The 25,865-nt window shown below is 33.5% G+C and overlaps 2 protein-coding genes across 3 annotated transcripts; one reads left to right on the top strand and one right to left on the bottom strand.

Annotated features, from left to right (window-relative positions):
* Nucleotides 1-186: 186 nt before the first annotated feature.
* On the bottom strand, nucleotides 187-8,875 carry LOC105336379 (coiled-coil domain-containing protein 138). 2 transcript variants are annotated; one of them, XM_011440676.4, is made up of 14 exons: nucleotides 8,758-8,834; nucleotides 8,489-8,546; nucleotides 7,803-7,967; nucleotides 7,323-7,396; nucleotides 4,431-4,562; nucleotides 3,957-4,076; nucleotides 3,413-3,490; nucleotides 3,171-3,287; nucleotides 2,459-2,602; nucleotides 2,166-2,288; nucleotides 1,755-1,968; nucleotides 1,464-1,588; nucleotides 1,175-1,365; nucleotides 187-652 (listed from the first exon to the last, which is right to left on the bottom strand). In XM_011440676.4, exons 2-14 carry the CDS (start codon nucleotides 8,544-8,546, stop codon nucleotides 511-513), a joined length of 1,683 nt encoding a protein of 560 aa, XP_011438978.2. In that variant the 5' UTR covers nucleotides 8,758-8,834; the 3' UTR covers nucleotides 187-510. The 2 variants fall into 2 exon arrangements, with proteins under 2 accessions (XP_011438978.2, XP_034300846.2); XM_034444955.2 differs by having other exon boundaries at nucleotides 188-652; nucleotides 8,796-8,875.
* A 238-nt stretch (nucleotides 8,876-9,113) lies between these two features.
* On the top strand, nucleotides 9,114-24,153 carry LOC105336406 (ATP-dependent (S)-NAD(P)H-hydrate dehydratase). Its single transcript, XM_011440716.3, has 10 exons — nucleotides 9,114-9,174; nucleotides 9,389-9,536; nucleotides 9,697-9,742; nucleotides 10,400-10,488; nucleotides 10,943-11,051; nucleotides 11,366-11,416; nucleotides 11,871-11,975; nucleotides 15,640-15,760; nucleotides 18,733-18,853; nucleotides 24,087-24,153. Exons 1-10 carry the CDS (start codon nucleotides 9,114-9,116, stop codon nucleotides 24,151-24,153), a joined length of 918 nt encoding a protein of 305 aa, XP_011439018.3.
* The last annotated feature ends 1,712 nt before the right edge of the window (nucleotides 24,154-25,865 follow it).

The following is a 25,865-nucleotide window of genomic DNA, read 5'->3' on the forward strand; positions in this document are numbered from 1 at the left end:
AGTACCACAGAATCCAAGGGATGTCCCTAAACCTTTTAACATTTGATGTTCATTTTACCAATCGACTATGGTAAATGGACAGCTGATCATGAATATGAAATAAAATGTCTAACTTAGTGTATGTAATAATAATTTGTTTTTTTATTGATCAATAAAACAATCAAAGCTTTTTTGTGGCTGAAATCTAGCATCGAAAATTTTATTTCTTAATACAGACATTGTACTGTTATATCTCACTGTATAAATAAAATAAATACATGTACCGTATGTATATACAATCAAAGCATGTATAGCATGTATATATGCACTAGACAAATTAAACAAAACAAGCTTAATATAAAAGAAACATAAACATATACATTGGACTCTTAATAAATATAATATTTGGTGGTCGAAGAAATGGCCGAGTCTGTGAACACAGATATACAGTAGTGAGGGTGCTTCAGTTGGACGGAATGTATAAGTCAAGGTTGACTTGATTCAATGTAAAAGTCAAGGTCATCTCAAAGGTCACTGCGCTGCTCCAGAGGTCAGATTGAAGAGGATAGACTTGAGGTTGAGGGCCAGGAAGGCTTGGTCGGTGGGACAGCCCCTCAACATTTCCTGGATGATCCCCACAATGGTGTACACCTCAAAGTACTTCCTGTTACACCTACAAATGGGGAGAAGTCAATTTATTAGAATTCACTATCAAATATTGTCATCCAAAATTATGACTTAGTGTTATAATCTCAAGTGAAAATATAATGTATAATGAAATATTTTTACATAAAAAAGGGGCTTCAAAGATATGGACATGAGAATAGTTTTGTAATTCAGGGTTTGCAATAAACTTGTCTTATGATGTTTGAAAACGTTTCTCTGACATGTCATACTATTATTGTCAGAAGAACAGATTATTATTATACATATCTTACAACATGGTTAATAATGTTTTAGAGAGTAATGAAAAGTATGGTACAATAACCTTGACATTAAAAACATTGCTTGAGCATTACAAAGTTTTGAATGAGCAACAGATGTGTATAACATGTTAATTAATCAGTTTAACATGCATTGAAGTATAAACAGGCAAATATCAATACATGTATATGAATCAAATACCCCGGTATCTAAAATAAAATTCACATTGATCCAAAATAAAAATGGCCAGTACCGATGTGTAGATAGATACCTGAATTTGGAGAGTTTCTGCAGGATGATGCTGAGTTTCTCCAGTAGTTTACTGTCCTGGCTCGGGGCCCTCAGCACCATGGCAATTGTTCTGAACCAAGTCTCCGTGCTGCATGTTTCCAGAAATGGTTGCTGAAATGGTGAGTCTGTGGACATCTGAAGGAATATATCCATTGCTGATCCCATGAAGGTCTGTCAATGAATGAAATAAGAAAGGACGTTTTTTACTAGAGTTATCTCCCTTTAAAACACAGTTGTACTACGTAATTTGAAGTGGTACTGTTTATTACCTTGTTTACTGGTTTCAGGTACTGGAGAACAACAGGTGTAGCTTGATAATACAGGAATAATTCTTTGGCAATGTCAGACTTTAGATCATTTCTTAAAACATCAAATACATGTGCCAGGAGGTCAACTGTAATTAAAAAATCCAGTAAAAATGAAAATGCTGTTCGAAAAAAAATATCAATATGTGATGTCTTTTTTAATAATAGAGAGAAGAAAATCACACGAAGCTTATTGAAAATTCATATACACATATATTACATTTCTCAAAATGAATATAAAGACATCTCAACAACCTTGACTGAGAGTTTTCAGAATAATAAGAGAGGACAGCAGACGGACATGGAGATTCTGACTTCGGAAGTAGATGCCATCTTTTGATTTGTCTAGCTTGCTAGGAGAGGAGGGAACAATCTCTGATGGAGACTTCTCAAGCTCTGAGAACCGAACTGTCTTAGCTCTGTACAGTTCCTCTCCCAGTCTTCTCAGGGTGGAGGACAACCCACTCTTCTAAAATACAGACATGGCAAAATTCTGAACAGTCTCAATTAATGATGATCAGTAATATGACCACATATTCATTCAAAAATTTCTAATTGTCTACCTGTTTAGAAATATAATACTAATCTTACAGTTAAATGTCAATTGTTAAATGATGCTAAATTTGCCATTTCATTGAATACAAAATTTAATAAATGTTTAATCACCTGCTGTCCAGCACAGTTTTCAACATGTATTAAGGCCCAATATATAAATTGAATACAGGGGAGGGAAATCCTTAGATTCTGCCCTGGAAATTCTCTTAACATGTCAACAGCTGATGGTAAAATCTGGTGACAGAAATACAGTAACATACCAGTAATATTTTATGTGAATATTTGTTACATAAATACATACTCAGTCATTTCAACTGGGGTATTGGTATTTGCATGTGGATACTGTACATCAAAAATACAAAAACATATATTTTAGCTTAATGGTTGAATAAAATAAAACAAACCTTCATGACTTTGTCCTGGAGATACTCTGGCGACAAGAAGCGCTCCAATGGTTTCCCAGGAACTTCAGACACTGCACACCGTAGATGTGCATCGCTGACCCAGTCCAGCAAGATTCCAGTCACATCAAAACAACAGCCTGCGGTCTACAGCCACAGAAAAGTTAACCATAACAACATCCAAATCTATCATCATCTTACATCTGATAATGATGTAATCATAACAAAACATAACCCCCCAAAAAATGTGAGATGTTCATACACTATAACAATACTGAACAAATATTTACTCTTAACAAATATACTTAAGGTACTTCACTACACCAAGACTTATACTTTTTAAGACACTACGTCACAAGATGGCGATTTAAATGTTTTGTTAAACTGTTTGTATCAATCGATTCAGATGTATATCGTTATAGCTCAGTGGTTAATGTATCAGGCTTGTGAACCGCAGGTCATGAGTTCGAATCCACCTGGGGCTTTTGTTTATGTTTACTGAATGAAATTTTTGAAAATACCATTTTTTATCTAAAATTGCACATTTTTTCGCCTATTTGATATATATACTTCTTATCCATCATGCTTTCTATCATAATCAAGTAATTTTCTGCTGATTTGAGAAACTATTTCCAGGTGTAGTGAGGCACCTTAACGTTAAGTGCCCGTGGTTTTGCTGTTATAAAAGTCATCACTTGCTTACAAAATGTTATACCTTTTGAACCCTTTGTTTTGTTTTTTCCTCTGCTTCCTTTGGTTTTTGTTGCTTAGGAACAGCATTTCCCATAGAAATTTCCATTTCTTTTTGTCTCTGGTCAAACTCTTGTTTTCTCTAAAAACAGTAAAAGATCGAATGTGTATTTTAATATCTTGGTTGCAGCTCTAACATTTTACTAAATTTAATCTCTTTTTCTATGCATTTGTATTTGGCTGAACTTCTGTTACAATAAAACAAACCTGTAAATTAGTCAATCTGGCTTGCACAGTGACTGCTTGCTTTTCCAATTTTTCATGCTGGCTTTGAAGAGACTCAAACTGAAACACAAAAAAATGTTGTATGAAAAAGGTGTTTTAACATGGCAATATATATTTTGTACAAGGATATTTAAACAGCTTGCACTATTCTTAATAACAATAGGTACTGTGCACATATTGCATTTGTGAAACACTGCAATTGACCCTATAATGAAATTAACATCTACACTGTAATTATGGCAAATGTTTTTAAAAGTGTGAAGTTTTGTAAGTTTTAAACTTACTGCAGGTAAACAGATAAAGACAGGCAGACCAAACACATTACGGGAATAACAAAACCAGATACTACATGTATCAACATATGTAATAGTGATTACAATTCATGTAAATTGACTCAAGGTACCTAGAACATGTATATACATATACATGTGTTTTTACTTTCTAACTTAATCATGTAAGAGTAAAGGTATTCAAAATGTTCGTTTGCAATCCCCTTTTTTAAAAACAATTTACAGGTACAACTTACTTCCTTTTTCAGAGCATCATTAGCTTGCTTCAGTGTTTCAAAGTTGTCCTTTAGTCTTTTGTTTTCTTTATTTTTCTCCCTTAGTAAAGTTTCCAATCTGAAAATATCTGCTTTGTATTTCTGAAAAAGAAAATAAATGATATATGTTTATTTCATAGCAAGTTGAACATTCAAAGTGATAACATAGATGGTGTTTGTCAATCAATGTTAACTAGAATTAAACGATAGATGGTCAATTCATTATTTATATAAAAGCAATATAATGTAAAATTGTTAATTTATAAGGAGTATGAATAAGGAAGAACTTGCATGAATTTTCACATGTACGTTGCCAAGATTTAAACTTATGTTTTTTATAGAACAATACACATATTACCAAAAAATACATCTGTTAATTGTTTTAAACATGGACTCATGTAACATACAACATACTGATATGTTTACCAGCAAGTTAAAAACCGAAGCTGAACTCACCTCCTCCACGACCTGCAGTTTCTGTTTGATTTCATGTTGAGCTATCGTTTGTATGTTCTGGGATGAAATGGATACCATACGTTCTCTCTCCTTCAACTTTTGTTCTCTTTCATGTAAACTTTTATTCTCTGCCTAAAAACATATATATAAACATAGGTAATCATAGATTACTAAGCTCACCGAGACGGAGCATCACCCTTATGAGACATCACCTTTATAAGACCACCTTTATCATTTTATATGAAAATCATTCTTTATGATCTTGGATATTCATGGATTCTGTTTTGACAAAATATCGTATATCATCTGATAAAATTTTTTATGATAATCATATGTTCATATGTTAATCAATACAATGATATAAAATTAAATATTGCATCATGTCATATTAATGATATATATAATATAACACAATTAAATACCGTAATAAACAATAATGAGATATGATATTGTAACGAATGATATGACATTGTATTGTGTTATACCTTATTGTATTTGATAACATAATACAATATCATAAAATATAATACAATATAGTATTATATTACAATATCATATTACATAATACATCATAACATTGAAACATGATATTATATTGTATAATATGGGATGATATTGTATGACACTGAAACATATTTGATACATAATATGATATTATATCATATAATACAATATAATTTGATTCTAACATTATATCTTATCAAATGATACAATATTATGTGATAAAGTAAAATATTATAAAATACATTATTATATTATACATATTGTATCATATGACACAATAATATATATTACAATATAATATAATACAATTTCATGTGATATGATAATATATCATATAAACCAATATCATATCATACAATATCGAATGATACAATATTATATAATATTACAATATCATATAATACAATTTCATATGATATAATTCTATATTACAGAATTCAATATCATAATATACAATATTGTATGATACAATATTATAGAATACACAATATTGTATCATAGGATACAATGTAATATTTTCGCAAGATCTTATGTAATTGTATCACATTATAAAATAATAAATTAAAAATACAATATAATATTATACAATATTGTATCATAATATACAATACTATACATCACAATATCATATTATAAAATATCAAAAAAATTGATACAATATCATTTCGTATTGTATAACTTTTTATAATATAACATAAGAAATCATATTGTATCATATCAAACAATATTGTTTCATATCATACAATACTATATCATAGGAATCATGTTAATATATCATTTATCAACAAACACATCTATCTATCGAGCAGGTTTGAGTGAGGTAGGAGATTTATTTAGCATCCTTAACAATGGAGATCAGGCTCTGCATCTGAAGCAACCTCTGCGTTTAATTTATAATAAAGTTAAATCAACTATGCAAGCTATCATCTATAAAACATGTGACCTGTTTCAAAAAACTTAACCTCATCCAGCATCCGAAACCTATGGCTCAGATTCAGCATTCAAGCCCATCAGGTGCATTGGTATCATAAGACGCATCATCCATGCAAGTTTGGTGAAGTTTGGACCAGTAATAACTAAGATATCATCATCAGAGGGCACTAGCAATTAAAACCTTAACTTCCTCCAGCATCCGCAACCTATGGCTCAGATTCAGCATCCATGCTTGTCAGGTGCATCTGTATCATAATACACACCATCCATTCAAGTTTGGTGAAGTTAGGACCTGTTATAACTAAGATTTATTTTTTAGCATCCTTGATAAAGGAGATCAAGCTCTGCATCTGAAGCTACCTCTGCGATTCATTCATATTACAGTTAAATCAACTATGCAAGTTTGAAATAGTACTATCATCTATTAAACATGTGACCTGTTCCAAAAAACTTAACTTTATCCAGCATCCGAAACCTATGGTTCAGACTCAGCATTCAAGCCTGTCAGGTGCATCAGTATCATAAGACGCACCATCCATGGAAGTCTGGTGAAGTAAGGACAAGTAATAACTAAGATATCATCATCAGAGGGCACCTGTTTCAAAAACTTTATTTAACCAGCTCTTAAAACCTTAACCTCCTCCAGCATCCGAAACCTATGGCTCAGATTCAGCATTCAAGCCTGTCAGGTGCATCAGTATCATAAGACACACCATCCATGGAAGTCTGGTGAAGTAAGGACAAGTATTAACTAAGATATAATCATCAGAGGGCACCTGCAACAAAAACTTTAACCAGCTCTAAAAACCTTAACCGCTTCCAGCATCCGAAACCTATGGCTCAGATTCAGCATTCAAGCTTGTCAGGTGCATCAGTATCATAAGACGCATCATCCATACAAGTTTGGTGAAGTTAGGACCAGTAGTAACTTAGATATTGCTATCAATGGGCACCTGCAACAAAAACTTTAACCTGCTCCAAAAACCTTAACCTCCTCCAGCATCCGAAACCTATAGCTCAGATTCAGCACTCAAGCCTGTCTTGTGCATCAGTATCATAAGACATACCATCCATGCAAGTTTGGTGAAGTAAGGACCAGCAGTAAGATATTGCTATCAAAGGGCACCTGCAACAAAAACTTTAACCTCGTCCAACAACCTTAACCTCCTCCAGCATCTGAAATTTAGGACCCAGATTCAGCATCCAAGTCTTTCAAGTCCATAAGTAGGTCCAGATGCATCATCCATGCAAGTTTGGTGAAGATAGGACAAGTAATAGCTTAGATACAGGACCTGCAACAAAAACTTTAACCAGGTCCGGACGCCGACGCCGAGGGTATAGCATAAGCTCCCCTTGACTTCGTCTCGGTGAGCTAAAAACACATACCAATAAAGCTTTAAAATATGAAATTATGGTAAATTTAAGCATGGTGAAAATTAAAAGTCATGCAAGTACCTTAAGCTTCTCACTGATAACTTGCAGCTCTTTGTAAATATCTCTGATGTTCTCATTGCTGATGTTTTGGAATCCTGTGAAAAGAGGAAAATTTTAAATATTGAATGTTTATCCATTATTTTACATATACTGGGTATATCAATAACAGGTATTGTTACAAATTTTTAATCTTTTTAAATATTTAAATTCTAAATACATAATTTACACATTTTTGTGTGATTTTAAATTTTGTGTCATCTTCAATGAAAGTTGTTCTGGAAATAATTCACTGTGTGAATGAGGTAATGTGAATCAATGAATTTGGCCAGCAGGGTACAAACACTAAATTCAACTTTTATTCCCCAATTTTAATAATACATGTACATGTATTTTGTTCAAAAATGTTGTATAAACTGTAAATTTGCTATTTCTGTTTGCAATATTGGAGCTTTGCTGTTAGTGTTTTGTTTGTCAGTTACTGAATTCAAATATTCAAAGGACCTTCTTCCTCTGAATCTGATGGCTCCCTTCTCTTGTGATGATTCTGCTTCCTTCTGCGATGCTTTCCACTAATCTCATGCAAGTAGAAGTCAGACAAACTGTCTGATTCTATGATCCGCCCCTGGCTGTTATCTGTAGCTGCATTGATTGGTGTTATTGTGGAGTCTAAAAATTTATGAAAGCTTCTGTTAAACTAGAACATGTATTACTTATATATTAAGCATGTTTCCTAAAATGACATGTAAAAAAAAAAATATGTTTAAAATCACAAATGCATAAAGGTGGCTCACTATGCCTTGAAATAGTTTCTCAAATCAGCAGAAAATTACTTGATTAAGATAGATACATAATAGTTAAGAAGTAGGCAGATTTGAACTAATGATCAGTGGTTCACAAGCCCAATACTCTAATCACTGAGCTATAATGATATTTATCAAAATTGATTACTGCAAACATATTACAAAACATCTAAATTGCCATCTTGTGATGTAGTGTTGTAAAAAGTATAAGTCTTGATGTAGTGAGGTACCTTAATAATAAGACAATATAATGAATGCTCTTGCATTATTATTGTACTGATTTTGTCCTGTCATATACAAACACAATTATATAATTTAAACACACAAACTTGTAAAAATGCCCAATACTATCACCTGTCAGACTGTTGCAATAATTACTCATTTTACCTAAATCACTTTCTCCGGATAATTCCTCTTTCCGGGGTCTTGATCTTGATTTACTCATCTGAAAAGGTGATACTAACATCGAATACAAAAATATATATTTTATTTTTTTTTCTTCATCATTATGATAAAATTTAGATACTGGTGCAAGTCTGAACAAGAAAATAATTTCTATTTTATGAAAAGGATTGATGTTAAGCATAATTGCAGGACAGTTAAAGGATAATAAGATAAATAATAAAAGATATAAAAGATATAATGAAAAAAAACCCCAGAATTTCGATGATTTGGCAACCAAAGAGATCCTTACATTTCAAACTCGAGCTGCGGTGTTTATTTTGGTCGCCATTTTCAAATTTCGTGCCATTTTCATAATTGACAATTTGGTCGAAAGAATATTCGTACACTTTACATTTATTAAACAATGAGATATTCTTTTTTTTTTTTAGATTTTTTATTTTTCAATTCAAAATCTTTCTAAATATTGTTAAAAAAATGATAAAACTAATTACATTACATACTTTGAACAAGTTAATATCAAAACCAAACTAAGAACAAGTTAACATAAAAATATCGAAAGTGAAACAAGGTTGTCTGAGAAGAAGCAAATTTCTGAATTAACTACAAAATGTTTTCCTTGTCAAGTCTGGTTGTGTATTTAGCAGGGAAAACTCGCTTACTACCTCATGGTATGAACTATTGTCTGTGACTTTCATCATCTACGCTTTGATAGATCTGTGAAATTAGATATAGTGGTTATCACTAAAGACGTAGTTCATTTCTTTACTTCTTTAGACACTTTGAAAAGAAACTGCATAAGCTATGTACGGTTTGTTTAAAGACCAAAACGCTAATGGAATGATACTAAATCATTGTTATTCATGCCTATTATTCATATTTCAGGTAATAGACCTCTGTTTATTCCACACAACCGCTCTCATACTATTCCCATCCAGCTGCTTGGAATGGTTAGATCCTTTGTGCCTCCTCTTTCTAATGACTTCCACAAAGGAATGATGGGTAGAATTGGAATCATTGGTGGATGTAGGGAGTAAGAACGTGTCCTTGAATTCAAAAGCCTTTTTTTTGGAAACACTTTCTTGCCATCCTATGAATAAAAAATTTAAATAGTGCAATTAATTTTGATTTAAACCAAAGTTTGAACATCATTGGATTAAAAGTCTCTTAGAGTATTCTTATCTTATTCCAAGGTACACCGGAGCTCCATATTATGCTGCAATATCAGCCCTGAAAGTAGTAAGTAAATGAGAATCATAGGCGTCGGAACCGGGGGGGCTAGGGGGGGCTTAGCCCCCCCACTTTTTTTTGCAAAGTTATACCTAACCATTAGAAACATAGCATGATAGAGGGTTCAGCCCCCCCCACTTTTTCTTGAAGGAAAGAGTGTTGTTCATAAATTTACCTTGAAAGATTGAGAAGTTGGATTCAGAAGCATACTATTAAGTAAGGTTATTTTGTTTTGGAAGCATAGGTATACTCCCCCCCCCCCCCCCCCCCCGGATTAGGATTTCCACAATTTTGGGAATTACGTTTTTCTCAATATTTTCTAGCCCCCCCACTTTCAATTTGCTTCCGACGCCAGTGAGAATTGTAATTGTAAGTCCCACAAGTTTGGAATATAGTGTATTCTAATTATGATGTAAAGTTTTTTGCCAAGACTGATTTGCAGAGCTTTTGGTATCAACAATATAAATCAGAAAAAAATTATATGTAATGCATATGTATATTGAATAAGATTGGTCAACAGGGATCCGCCTAATGTGTTTCATACACTCCGATTTGTTTGTTTGGTTGGTTTTTAATAAAATAGGATATAGCCTGTCCTTATTAATTGATCTCCATTACAAGTATTTATTTAGATGTATTTGAGTTGTTGGTGTTTTTTTTTTACAGGGATGTGACCTGTCCTATGTTTTCTGCACAGATGGAGCAGCTACAGCCATCAAGTCTTACAGCCCTGAGCTCATTGTTCTGCCTTATCTGTAAGTACACGACTAGTATCTACACAGGGATGCTATGAACACTATATACAAAAAGTAACTGTGATCTACCTGCCAAGAATACCGTATAAAAAATATTTACTATATTTATATGTACATGGCAATTTTGACCAAGTGTTATTTGTGCCCAATCACAAATAGAGGCTTCACCCAACAACAACAACCCCCCCCCCCCTCCACAAAAAAATAAATGAATTAAACCCAACTGATTTTAAAGAAGGACAAAATCACAATTTAATTATTCAGGATAGAGGGGCTAGATCATCTAGTATAATATATTAAAAACATGCAAATAATTTAAAGATCATTTTCCCCCTGCTCTTCCCCTACCAGATATTGATTTAGATTTTGCACGAATTCTGATCACATTCTTATTTTCAAAAGGCATATAAATTACCTGATAAATAAATGATAATGATTTGGGGTTTTTTTTTAGGGACAGTGCCTCAGCTGGTCAAGAGATTGGGAGCTGGATAGAGAGACTGCATGTCCTGGTGATAGGACCGGGTCTGGGGAGGGACAGGCAGATACTGAACAATACCAAGGTAACGGTCTCTACAGTACTGTACTTTGTTTCATTATATTTTCATGTTAAATACTGATATCTGATTGGTTTAGACGCAGTTGATAATCCGTTCTATTACCCTCAGCATTAACAACACACTTGACAACAGGTAACATAACAAATTGTTACATGTGTGTAAATTATGCGCATAAGGTTCGGCGTAGAATTCAAATCAAAAAAAATTTTAAAAAGTAAAGTTTTCTTTAAAATTACCAGTAAGACATTTTATATAATGGGTACTCTTTAGATGAATTATCTCCCTTATCTACTCTCGGCATGTTTTTCTTTTCTCAGGACATAGTGTTGCAGGCAAAAAAACAGGATCTTCCATTGGTGATAGACGCTGTAAGTGTTCTGTGAATCTGTGAAGTGAAACTGTAATTTTACAGTGATTTTACAACAATTTACTAGTTTACAATCAATTTTTAAAAGAAATGAAATTATCTTATTAATGCAGCCCCAAGATTTAAGCAATAAGGCTCATTAGTTTGATATATAAATTCACACTTTGAATTAAGTTGTATGTGAATACATAGAAGCAAACAACTCTTAAAATCCAGAGATTATTTATATTTGAACAATTTAAAAATTACCACATAATGATATTGCTAGTACATGTGATTGCAAGCACACATATAATACATGCAGTTTATAGAGATATTGTAGTCAGATTTTTTTCGCTTCATAATAAAACATTGTGGTTCATTTATGGTGAATTAATTAAGAAATGCACAGCAATATTCTCTGTACTCTACTTTTATTCCCAATGTTACGTTTGGTATCCCCCCTTTTCGTACAGGACGGTCTCCACATGATAACTGAGGATCCCTCCATCATCACCGGCTACAGGAAGGCCATCCTCACTCCTAACAAAGTGGAGTTTGAACGATTGTTTGAGAAAATGGTAGGTCTGCATACATATTAGTTAGATATCATCCAACCAACATTAATTGGGTACTCTTAATTCCTTATTTTACGCGAGTATTTAGTTCAAGACTGCATTTTACAAAAGAACTTACGACCAAATGAATGAATGCTAATTAATAACAAACTAATCAATGTTTTATTTTCATAACTGTCAAATGTTAATATGGACTTCAGAATATCTGTATATATATAGTTTTGTTCATTAAACACCATTCCTTGACACTGAAATATTTACGACTTTGTCATAAGTTCTTTTGTAAAACGCAGCCATGCAGGATTCTGCTATTTTGTTTCAAATCGCTAGAATATAAAATCTTGAGCACCAATTTTTTGTTATAATTTCTTGTAGTTCAAAACTGTCTGAAAAATAAAAGCATGATTTTAAAATCCACAAGGGCTGCTTCCCGCGATATTGTGCGGATAATAATCTTGCATTTAATTAGGAATCTATTGTAACAGTAATATATACATAATGCTAGATATTGTGTGTTGTCAACTAGGTAAAACATGTTTGTCAGATTTCTAAATGTGCAGTGTATTTGTTGATTCATGTATACCATCAGTAAGTTTCATAGAAATATAATTTCCATTCAACATTGTAAATTCATTGATTCAGATAAATTGAGTTTATATCATCAGTTTTAATATATTGGGTTTCTGCAGAGTAATGCCCCTTGGACTGCGTTAAGCAATGTATATCACATTAAAGTACTTGATGATTTGTTGGTGCCTAAAATCTTTATAACTGGTATAAGTTTTGCACCAAAATACTTTTTATATTAGTAATTGAAGATGTTTTATTGTAATTGATGAAATAATGCTGAATTTAAATCGGCCCAATTCAGAATCAGAGAGTGAAGAGTTTTTGTTTAAGGGGACCTAGCCACGATTTGAGAGCAAAGATACTATTTTTTTTATGTACAACTTGTATAATAAAAATATTTACTTGTGCATTTTGAATGATTGACCAAAATTTGAATGTTAGAGGTCAAGTTAAAAGCAGGATACAGAGGTAAGAATTCATTGTTAAGTAAACAAAGCTAGAGTCTGAAATTACCATTTCTTTGACAAAATAATGTTACACTGATTTAATTGGTTCATAAATACTATTTTTAACAAAAATGGGCAACATCTGATTGAAACCTATATCAATACAACAAATATGTAAACAATAACAAGACTCTGCTTTTGTCTACAAAACAAAGACTTTCAAACTCTGTATCTTGCTTGTAAGCTTAATATTTGACTTTCAAATTTTTACAAAGCATTAAAATATACATGTAAACCAAATTAGACATTAAGAAAAGAAAAAGAAAAAAAAAAATATTGAGCTCAAATCATGTTAAGGTCATTCTAAACCAATATTTAAAAAAAAGTACAAAGTTCCAAAGGGTACATGAGAAATTTTCAACGATGCATATAATTATTTTATAACCATTTTCTCATCATAAATAATCTTTAGAAATTGGGTTACTGGAACTGAAATTGACTTCTCCAGAAGGGGGAAGTGAGAGTTTATTTTGGTCAGTGAGCATTAAACACAGGGTGACTCAGTGGGCCATAGCTGATTTAGGGGACATCTCTACAGATATGGACTCTCATTTTGCCCAAATTAAGGTTGATGAGAATTTTTTCTGCCCATCGAGTTCAGTGAAGTCGTGATCATTAGATGCTGACAGGCGCATAATTCAGCAGCTAAGATGAGGCCCCATAATTGATGGGATTAATAATTAATCAGGGGCCTGACAATCAATCATTTAGTTTATTGGTCACCCACCGAGAGAAGTCGCAGAGGGGAGGATCAATAAATTCAAGGCATGATTAAAAAAAGTTATAATTTGACTCTGTTGTTCTGAGAGGGAATGTAAATTAAGGCTGCAATAATTAAAGAAGAGGAGCTATATGGAGCCGGTTTTAGCGACTCCAGTACTTTATCAAAGTCGCATGCAGTCTCATTTTGTGAGCAAGCTGATTTTTTTGTCTCATCAAGTTTAGTTTTTTGGCAATAAATCTATGGTAGTTTTTGTAATGAGTTTGCTTTTTATATGCATGGATATGCTAGAATGTAAAAGAGGCATCTTTCTGGAAAATTTCAAATGAAGTATTAAAGAAAACATAAAAATACTGTAAAGAGTTATGTATAATGAATAAAAGCGTGATATTTTACTTCGCATGAAGATATATTCATTCACCTCAAATGCTCAAGATTTCTTGATACAAAAAAAAAGTAATGAAAAAAAGATGTAACAGCATGCGTAATTAGAAACCTGGACCATATGTCATGATATGGTTGGAAGCAAAAATAATTTATTTGTGTATTTTTGTAAGGGTGTTATGGTTAAAGAAATTACCCAGATATACCTCTAAATCTGTATGATTACTCGCCAAATGTTGTTAAAGGGCCAAATACTTTTATATTAATAAATCCCCGGAACTTTTCACTGGGTTTGGTAAGGGCTGCAGAGAATGATGAAGATAAACAAGCATCAAACACATCTACGTGATAAATATTTACCACAGTAGCTATCCCCCTGGGAGAGTAAATAAACAGAGCTTCACTACTGGCCATTACAAACGCATTACAAATATCTGACACCATGGCATTATCAGCCACTGTTTAAAGTTTACCTCACTGCACTGAATTTTTCTATTATAAATATATTAAGATGAAATAATTATCTTATAGGAACAATGTATCCAATGTTAGTTGGTACTTTTCATGGTTTCAAACATCATTTTGATGAAATAAAACCAAATAATGATTTTTGATAGCACTGTAATTCTTTCTTCATATTTTGCAATATGAATGCAAATAAAAAGGAATCCTCCTGTAGAATTAATTTATGTTGTAGATTTTGTGGACTTTAAGTCTAAGGACAGTTTCTCTCTCTCTCTCTCTCTCTCTCTCTCTCTCTCTCTCTCTCTCTCTCTCTCTCTCTCTCTCTCACCACACACTTACCACATACACACAAAAGAATTTCTTTGAGATTATATGACAGTAAATTTTGGTCCATTTACATTTTTTATGCCTGTGTTAGGAAAATACAACATTTGGTTAAAGAATGATCTTCATGTATTGATGTCAGTTATTTTATTTTTAATGATAAAAATGGTTATTCACAATCATATTACTTGTATGGTAATTTTATTAACAATTTCCCATACATATTTCCATCTGGCAAATCTGGAATTATTTGGTTTAGGATTGGAATACATGTACATATATTACAGTAATAAAAAATTGCTTAATTTTATGAACAAACATTGAACACACACAAATGGATCATGTTTTATGACAGTTTTCTTTCTAGTATTTTTTTTACTAGTATACACATTTATATAGTTCACTACCGCTACTATTGAAACTCCCTTCTTTAACTTTTGCACAGATTGTGACAATCAATTTACAAATGAAGTTGTCTAGACACTTCAATTTTGGTAGAAATACTTCTGTTTAGACAACTTTTTTTTTTTTAAATGTTGAAAGTTGTTTGAACATTTAACTTTATTCTCTTCATGTTTTTCATGGTCTCCTGCTTGGCTTCGAAAATGAAGTCACCTTTATTTTAATTAAAAAAAAAAAACAATAAAAACTGAATGATCATAAGGAGTCTTAATTTTGGTACTTTTTTTTGTTTCAGGTTGGACACAAACCTCATGGGGACGATATGGTCGGAAACGTCAACATTTTGAGTCGTAAAATGGGGAACGTGACCATTGTTCAGAAAGGAGAGGATGACATCATCTCCGATGGTGACAATGGTATATTGCAGTTTGAGCGGTTAGGGTACATGTAAATGATGATGCAATTGCTGGCTTCATTTCATCTTTTTCTTTCGACCTTAGTGAGATATTCTTCCAATTTTCGCATTTATTAATGTTCTTCACCCACTGCGGCAGCTGAGGCTGGCTGCAGTTAATCACCAATATTTGTAATTTTACCGACAGTCTTGTTCAGGCAGAGAAAATTCTGGCAAAGTTCACACCTGGGTCTCTCTTCCTTTTACGAATTCTGTACAATAAACTCTCATTATACCCTCAAATCTAATTAGTCTAACATTGTAATCATACTGGTAATTGATTTATGACTCTTTAGTAGACGTATTTATTCGGGTTTTATTCTCTGTGAAATGTTCTGAGATAAAAGTGCAGATAGAGTATGATAATTCCGACCACAATTTTAGGCCTAGGTGACAGCGTTTCTGTCCTGCGTTACTTCAGAGAAGCTTTTATCAAGCGAGTATCTCCAAAAAGCCTCCATTGCTGAAATGTTTATGCATTTGACAAAAGCTGCTTGAGGAGGGGGACCCACCGCTAACATTGACCATTCTTCAGGGGCGATAAGCATCCAGGAAAAATATTAAGTTCTGCACATGTTGTCAGGACGCTAATGACTTTATGTACAGTTCATTTGCTGTGAAAACAGATTATGAGAGACACTGGCAATACATATCAGAAACCAGGGGTTAGGAATGCCACCAGAAACATTTATAATTCTTGTAGCTGGCAGACATCTGAAAAAGAAAGAATGAAACACATCAACAACCTCTCAAAGTCTTGGAAAACAATGAACAACAGGTGCAGGCACTTGGGGCTTGGAAAAAAACAGCAATTTTTCAGAACTTCATTACGAAAACTTGTTTCAATTTCAACTAAAATTCCATAACCGAATATTTGTACTGGTACTCATACAAAACAGGTACTCAGTGTATAAAGTACGGGTAACCTTGAGTGAATATAGGAGAACCTGGTATGCATTGAATAAGCAAAGTTATAACACATATTGCCTTAAACTGCAGAAAAGAATTTAATATATGTTTTACTTACCAGTAAATAGCTTGATGTTTTAACTGAAATAAGCATGAGAGAACATAAGATGTTAAAAATACAAAATTGTTTTTGAATAACGGAGTTCTTATGTAAAACAAGACAATTAAATGTTAACAAGTTAGATTAGATCTAGGAGGGTTGAATGCAAGCATATTCCATTTACATTTTGAATACAAAATGTATGATATTTTTTTGAAAATTCCAGTTTCAGAAAAAGAAATTGTTAAAACAGTGTTGTCATTTTTGTTAACTGGGTTTTCCATAGGAAAAATTGAGTTATTGATATGGGAAAGTGGCAGGTGATCAGATGCTGAAAGGGTATTCCTTTTGTACAGACAATACCCTCTACAGTTTTCAGGATAGGAAGTTGTTTTTTTTACAGATCAGTTGAACATACTTGTATATTAGAGATGTGCATATTACTTGAATTTTGATTTTTGTTTAATTTGCAAAAAAAACTCAAAAAACCAGCTGTTGTTCTTAGTAATTTTTTTGCAAAATATTGCATATAGAGTACCCCTATTGTACAGATACAAGGAACTCCTCCTACAGTTTTCAGGATAGTAAGTTTTTTGTTTTGCAGGTCAATTGTACAAATATTAGAGATGTGTAGATTACTTTGATTTTTGATAATTTATGCAAAAATATACCAGCTGTTGAACTGAGTCGTTTATTTTTTTTGCAAAATATTGCATGTAGAGTACCCCATTTTCCTGGATAGGTAGTGTTTATCAATATGGGATCTACAAATGGTTTATGGATTCTGTTCACACAAAAGAACACCCAGTTTGCTATCACATTGACAGCTTTTCTCTTGTTTACTATTTAATAGAAAATGTACAATTAATGAAATTAGTTGAAGTTAGTTTGAAGTTAATTCTCTGTGTCCCATAGGGGATATTGGGTTGCTACAGTGGCTTTCCATCTTGGGAGTTGAAAAATAATAAATATTTCCCTTTGAATTTTGATTCACAATACATCGTAGCCTCAAATATGAAAGAGTAATTACAGCAGTTGTTCTAATAACTCATAGTTATGAAGATGGAGGGATTTTCCTGTATGAAATCCTTTTTCACCAGTCAAGAAGCGGTCGGTTGATGTTAGCTGTTGCTACTCAACCATGCCGTGTCTCGGAGATCTTCAGAAGTTGATAGATATATTCTCTCGTTCCAAGACCTCTAAAAATTGGTTAAGCTATCCTTTTGACAGATGGAAATTGGTTGATTTGATCTATGTATAAACTCTGCTAAACTGTTTTTATGACAATTCAGACAGAGGAAAACATATGGTAGGTTATCTAGCATTGCCTTCGAAAAACATACGATTATCACCCCCTAGAACCGTGAGAAGGCGGGAAGTCATTAGAATACTTGGAGAGTTTAAAGACATTTATTTTACATCCTTCCACACGCCAAGAAGATTATTTTTTTCAATAGTTAGGGGGTCAGGGAGTTTTTTGGGGGGGTGCTTGACTTTCAAAGAATTATACAGAAACTATTTTAATAAATAATCTTGAATGAGGAATGCTAATTGAATTTTTTATAAGGGGTGTACCAGGTAATTTTCTCTCTAAAAAGTTAAAACTGATCATAAATAAACATACCTTTATAATTTTATTTTTCCTAAAAGCACAAAAATTATTTTCTGTTGTTTGATATTTATAAATACCGGTAACTGATATTTAATGAAAGCCAGTTTTGAAAGTAAGAATTTGGGTTTTTTTGCTAAAAAAAATGCTGCCTTATGTACCAAATTATTTTATCTCTTAATATTACAAGTTTGCCAGCGATTCACTTTAATTTTTACTTTGAAACAATACTAGAGGATACCTACCCAAGTTTTACAAAATTTACATTACCAATATACATAATGTATGAATTTGATATATTCTCTGCTTTTTTCAGCTTTAGTGTGCACTGCTGAAGGGTCGCCCCGGAGATGTGGGGGGCAAGGGGACCTCTTGTCTGGAGTGCTGGGCACCTTCACCCACTGGGCCCACAAGGCTACTGATTCCTCCGTAGAAAAGTAAGTCAGCGGGTACTTAATTCCGCGACCTTGCTATTTGGATCAAATAGCAATAATATAAAATCACGCACATGGGACTTTTTTCCTTATTTCTTATTGTTTTCAGCTCTCAAAAAATAATGATGAGATTTAAAATCCGCGAATGGTTCTTCACGCGATTTTACGCAGATATTCATTTCTCGCATTTAATTAGGAATTTATGGTATAAAGAAATAGGAAACAATGAAACCCAGATGTATGTCTATAGATAATTGGTACATAATTTATGTAGTTTGTTAATTATTGGTATGTAATTATGTAGTCTATAAATAAATGTTACATTATTATGTTTTTGTACATGAATGATACAACTAGTCTACATCATTTAATATTCAATTTATTCAATGGGAGCTATAAAGTAACTCATTTATGTGTACGGCGAAATGAAATTTGAAAAATTTGGCTACAAAGCATGAGTATCTCATTGGTCAACAAAAACCTGTGACTAAGGTCAGTTTAGCAGTACACTACCCTCTGCTCATCTGTAGGTACATACTCATGAATGACCTAATTTTTAATGGAATCTTCTTCAGATTTGGTGTTAACTTTTGTAGTGGTTCTTGACCATGTACACAAAAGGAGCATCTTTTGTACACCTATGTCATTAACAGGTCCTAACTACCTGACATACACCTGTATATCATGACCCAGGTATGACAGGTGATGTACAGGTGGTCATTGAATTCAGATGAATTATTTCTCACGATGCCAGGGTAATTTGTCCCTCGAAAAAAATAAAATGGTCATTTTAAAAACTGACTCGTACCAGTCTGCGAAATGTCTCTTACAAATACTTCCATCAACAGAATTTGTATAAAATTAAAACTTCAAAAAACCCAGATCCATGTAATGGCTGTGTACTGGTAACAGTGTTTATAGGTTGTGTGAACAGGGGATGTATAGGGGGAGCTTGTCTGTCGTCAATTGGTGATTTGCCCTGTGTCAGGCCGTCTGATGGTGTTTATGGCTGTATGTCCTGAGCTTCAGCAGTGAGGGGATTCGGTTGATAGTGTTTACAGATTCCAGTAGTGGAATTGTCAGATGTTTTATAAACAATAGCAGCAGCTTATACACTGAATGATCCGTTGTTCAAATGCAAAATTTAATCACATCTGAGGTTTTGGCAGGAAATGAGTTTAACAGAGAACAACATTTTTGTCATTAGCAACTCTGATGAATTTGATGATGCAATATTTATGACAGAACCCCCTCCCCCTTTTTTTTTTGGTTTTCAGTCAAAAACTACCGTAGTTATTTCATAAATTCCAAAAACTTCAATATTCTATTATATTGGTAAGGGAAAGCTTTTCAAAAGGATTGTTTGATCTTGCACTGGAAATGCTTCAAACAGCAAGTTTCAAGTTAATTCAGAGGAACAGTGCACAGTCTCTTCACTAAGAGTCAATTGACCATGGGTATATAGAAGTTGAATGTCTCTTATCATGTGAGCCAAATTCTTTTCATGTCCAAGTGTTAAAACCATTGAATCTTTCTGCTTGCTGCAGAAAGCCAGCAGTGTTCTCTTCTGTAATATCTAATGCAAGGAACAGAGTATCCCCAGTGCATTCTTAAAGACACTGTCCTATTTTCTTGCTATTCTAAAGTAATTCTAAGAGATGCATAAAACTCTTTAATGTATGTTGAATAATTATTCAATACATTTTTTATTCGATGGTTTACCGGTACTTTTCTAGCTTTCTCTTACAAGTCTTGGAAATGGGGCTGATCATGAAACAGACTGTTCACACTATAGTCACATTTTGTGTTTTATCACAATGTGAAACAGAAACTGGCCATTTTTCTGGCCTTCAAGTAAACTGTATATTGCAGTGCATTCTATTCTCACTGATCCTGAGTGATCTCCCCTTATCACCACACTGATCTCCCTTTGTCTGTCCGAGGGTTTTCTTTATCTAAGTGATCTCCCCTAATGAGTTTACTGCAGCCTGCTGGGAGTGGATAAACAAAGTGCCAGTTCTCTCCCCCTTTTTCTCCAACTGACCATCAGGCGAGAATGTTATCACTTTCATCAAGACAGTGGAAGAAAAAGATTGAGGCGATTAAAGCTCTGTAATAATGTTAACATCAACAGCCTCTCACTGAGGGCTGACAGAGAGCAATCCTCTCCACATGCAGGGATTAAGGGGTGTCTGGTGGAAAATTGGACTAGTACCACATTAACTAAAGTATCAAAACTGGTTCTTATTTTCAATTTTTTATCTTCAGATGGCTACGGTTGGGAAATTTAAACCATGTATATTTGGTTCACAGTGTTTTGGGGGCTTGTTCTTATCGTTCTGGCTCCATTTTTTTAAGATGGTCATTATATAGAAGAATCTTCTGAGAGTCAGAGACCAAAACAAAAAGTCCCAAAAACAACAGGATTCATAGTTCTTCTTTAAATTTTAATCAGATTGTTGTCAATGTGATTAATGAACGTTTCTGTTTCTCTTCATTTACTAAGACACTTCAAGCTGAGGTCAGACACTTCAAGCTGGGACCCCAGAATTTGCCCCAGGATGGGTCATTCCTCACCCAGGCTCCAAACTTCTTATTACTGACCAACTGTTTCTCAAACTCTATTAATCTCCTGTAAATTAGTTTCTTTGGAGGAAAAACACCAGTGGTACTTTATTACAGTAAATCCAAAATGTCCTGGCCTCCGAATAAAGAACAGTTCAATTGATGGACAAAGAGCGATATACGTTAATGGCGGTTATATTTAATTGTAATGATGGTCTTAATGGTAGGACATCTTAGATCACATTAAACCCAATTACCTGAACACTGGGAGAATAATGGAATAAACTCCATTTGGAATGGACAGGACATTCTGTGGAGGTTATTGAATTACTGGCCTCTGGTCAGAGAACTAAACCAATAGTTCACCCTTGTCTGCCATTGTCAAAGACATGGAATTGTTTAAAAGTTCAGAACATTGGAGAAAAGGTGTTCTGCTGTTGTTTATCACTGTTATTCATTAAAGATAGAAAAATTACCTCACAATGTTTCAAAAAAAAGTTTTAAAGATTATACATGTGAGGCTCACATGTATATTCTTTTTAACTTTTTTTTTAAAACCTTAATTGGTTTGGGAGATTGACAGCCCTTTATAAGTAGATAGATATTTGTACTGTCATCAGGGGGTGCTGATAGGGTGATCTCAAGTATGGATCATGGGTAATGAATCTCCAGGGATCTTATAATTCATAACCAGTAAACTGTTATCAAACACATCTTTCAACAGCTTTCGGTGTACATATCTTGATATTTGCGCTGAACACAGTTAATTATTTCATTTAAAAGAGAGATGCTCTCTATACTGTAAAATTTGAATTTTCAAAGTATTTGTTTTTAAATCAAAAAAGAACAGTTGTGCTTTCTTTCTTCCTCAGTTTTTGGTATCTTAGCACTTTCAAATTTAAGTTCTAAATTTTCCCACATTAATTTTGAACATGATGGGGAGTTTTTTATATTACGATCTAACAGACTTTTTGGAGGGGCTGTTCTGAAACGGTATATTGAAGACAACTGTCAAGAAATCAAAAGAAAAATGCAAAGTAACGGAGGAACACACCATGCTCATGAATTCCCTTGTAAATTAATGGAGTAAGACAAAAAGTTGATGGGAATATATACATAATTTAGATATTTCTAATTATTTTTGAGGTTGTAAATTTCTTTTCCATTTCCTCAACTTAATTTCAAGGCATGTGTCTTTGATGAAGAAATCTATGTAGACTGGCGTGCAATTTTTTGTCTCCTGTGGGCGGAAACTCCAGAGATATTTCAATGGAGCAATTGCGCCAAAAAGCTTCTTGTTCATATGAGAGTAATTATTTGTTGCTTTATAATCTTCTAGATCATTTGGGGAGGGCATCGTATGACATGATGCAAGGAACACTGATAAAAAATGTACATGAAAATAATACTAAACAGGTGTCCACTGAGACATTTGATAAACATTTCCTGTTATTTACTGTCAAATTTATAGTAAGCCATACAGACTTTCTGCTCCACTGTGTATGCTTCTTCTCTACATAATTCACTCAAAACATCGAGTACGTTATGAAACATCAAAGCCGCTATGTCAACTCCACATGTTTCTAACGTGACTTGCTTCAGAATTCGAAGACAACTGGCTCAATTTATTTCTTCTGTAACTTCTGTTTAGATGCTCCTGATTACAAAACAAGTTTCATCAACTTAAAACTTTTTTTTGCGTGACTATATAAATTCTGATAAATGGATTAACCGGATTCAGAGGGGGATAAATAAGCCACGTTTTACTGCAATTTGATCTCTTTTAAGTAATTTAATCAAGACCGACTAGATTATGGACTACAAGTTCAAGTAAAATGCAAATTTGAAAGATTAATGACACAGAAAATAATTATACACGATAATTAAACTTTTTTCAGAAGACTTAGCAAAGTAAATTTCAAATCCCTTGAAGACTTAATGTATATACAGTATAGTAATTTTAACTTAAAAATTACTAGCTTATAGTAAAGCTATAGTAAAAAGAAAGCCATCTTGTGTAAAAATTTTCTGACCAAAAAGCAAAAAAAAAGAATCATGTTATTTCAGAATATTTTTAAAAATTATAACAAATAATATAAAATCTGCTAGAAAAGTTTTTTCAGAACATATAAATCTCAAGATATTGTTTTCAAATTTATTTTACATTTGGGTTTACAAACTCTAGTTCTGGCAGATGCTATTATTTCCTTCTCTATAATTTTTTTTAAAGGGGCTTCATATTCAATAGAATATAGAAAAAAATAGATGGCAGAATAATTGGCAGCAAATTTGGCAGTTATTCGTGTGAAATTTGCTTTCATGATGGGAAATAGAATCCTGGCTTCCTAGGATTATTTCAAATCAGCTGGATTGTCACCCAATAACTTCTTGATGGTAAAAGTTACCATGGCAATTTGACAATTCCTGAGAATCGGTGTAACAGCAAACTCAATACTTGGCGTCAAATTCGGTTTCGATGGAATTTTCAGATTTTTTTTTCCTCACAAGCGTATCCTGTTTTGAGAGACTGTTCACGTCATATTGTGATAAATGTTGACGGGAATTTCTTTGCTCAGCCTGTCACTGTGATTAGTATGTTAATAAAAGCCTCCGCTTGTGATAATTACAGTTTGGGTATGATAATGATGAATTCTGCATATGTTGATTGCAGGGTACAGGACATGGATGCCTTCTCCTTTTTGTCGTCAGACAAGGTGCCAGAATACCTCGGCTACTAATGGGTACCTATGACAATATCTCTAATATCTGTCACCTTACGGGGTTAGATCTTCTGCCGTACAGATTGAAATAAGAAATGAGATATCTCATTGTCTCACTGCTTATCAACAAACAAGAAGAAATATTATTTTCATGGGAGAGAGCATCCTCACACTACACGCATTTAGTGAATTTTTAGGTAGTTTTCTAATGATTTATATTATCTCCAGCCTAAAAAAATGAACTTGCGTCAGATTTAAGTAGAAGTTGCATGAAACCCTTTAATTATTCTTTAAATAATTTCAATTGCTTTACAACTAAGCATGTTTGCAAAGCATTTAGAGGCATTGAATTATTGGACTTAAAAACATATTTTTGTACCTCAGACACAGACAAACATAAAAAAGAAGCATGCCTTGTCACTCAAAGAGACAAGATAGTCTCTGCACATGAGCAGAGATGCCTTGCGTGCTATAACACACCTAGTGATTAAGGTCTTATCCCCCCAGACTTTCACTGGTTGTACCCTTTACAGTGCATTGTTTGATTGAGATTGACAATGCCAGATAGATAGATTGTAATCAGCTGTGACTCAGATTTTAGGGTGAAAACGTTTCTTGTTGACAAGAATTTAACCATTCTCTCTTTCACCCCCTCCAATTCATTGGCAATGGTCAATGAAGATCACAGTCGAAAAAACAGAAGATAGTTATCTTTTAAAGGTATACAATAGAATAATTAGAGGACTGATCAGGTCACAAGCTGTTAAACAATTAGGTCCACAATCCTGATGATCTGTATGAGTGGGCTAATTTACGATGGTCTCTGATCTGAGGCTGACCCACGGAATCTCTGCTATCTGATCTGTAGACACCCTTTGTACAATTGTCCTCCATCCGACCATGTATCTACCCAGGGCCAGGGCACAGCTCTTCCCCCTCACAGCTCCAATTCTTGTGACCATGGTCAGTCCAGTGGAATTCCCTTGATTTCAGCCATGCATGATTCAGTTGTCAAGATATCTACCATTTGAAATATGTATGAAAAGGTTTGAATTTGTGTTTGTGCTTTGAAGTCTCCTGTTGCTGAATGACTCTGGGTAATGGTGACCTTCCTGACCTCCTCCATTATTGATATACCTGTGAGTTTATGGTGACCCTTTCTACAGCATGACATTGACCAACACTTATTCTCAACTTGGAATCATAACTTTATTGTTCTCCAATGGGTAATGAGCCATCCTTCTATACAATATTTATCCATTATTGCATTACCCTTACAATGCTTTAGTCTTAGAATATGTCATGACATCATAAAGCGAATCATTTATTATTGAAGAAAATGTTATTCCACTCTCACTCTTTCTATCTCTCTTTCATTCACTATCAAAATTATTTGAATATTTTCTCGTTTTCTTTAAACAAAATTCCATTCATGGAAAGAGTTATCAGCAAATGAATAAAAATCAGGAGAAAGTCGGGTACCTGTAAAAGCCAGTCCAAAAAATAAATACTGAAATAAAGAGGTCTGGGTTCCAGAGATTTGTCATTTGATGTTCGGATTGTGATCCGTATGAAAACATTGTGTCTCATTAATCAGCCGCAGTCCTGGCGGTGTTTACGTCCCTCATACCTGGACTTAACCGGATCATTGTTGGGATGTAGATAATTCCGTATTGTATCCTCAAAAGCGTCGACAAAAATGCGAGCTTTTCCGACAAATAATAAAACAT

The sequence above is a fragment of the Magallana gigas genome, chromosome 2 (genome assembly GCF_963853765.1).
Source record: "Magallana gigas chromosome 2, xbMagGiga1.1, whole genome shotgun sequence".
Taxonomy (NCBI): domain Eukaryota; kingdom Metazoa; phylum Mollusca; class Bivalvia; order Ostreida; family Ostreidae; genus Magallana; species Magallana gigas.

Bases quoted from the DNA above. Each gene is read 5' to 3' on its own strand.
- LOC105336379 (XM_011440676.4), bottom strand. From the start codon at position 8,546: ATGAGTAAATCAAGATCAAGACCCCGGAAAGAGGAATTATCCGGAGAA. The intron at 4,077-4,430 runs GTGAGTTCAGCT...TTTCTTTTTCAG, and splicing joins AACTGCAGGTCGTGGAGGAG to AAATACAAAGCAGATATTTT. The intron at 1,366-1,463 runs GTAATAAACAGT...ATTCATTGACAG, and splicing joins ACCTGAAACCAGTAAACAAG to ACCTTCATGGGATCAGCAAT.
- LOC105336406 (XM_011440716.3), top strand. From the start codon at position 9,114: ATGTTTTCCTTGTCAAGTCTGGTTGTGTATTTAGCAGGGAAAACTCGC. The intron at 9,537-9,696 runs GTAAGAACGTGT...TCTTATTCCAAG, and splicing joins ATCATTGGTGGATGTAGGGA to GTACACCGGAGCTCCATATT. The intron at 11,052-11,365 runs GTAACGGTCTCT...TTCTTTTCTCAG, and splicing joins AGATACTGAACAATACCAAG to GACATAGTGTTGCAGGCAAA.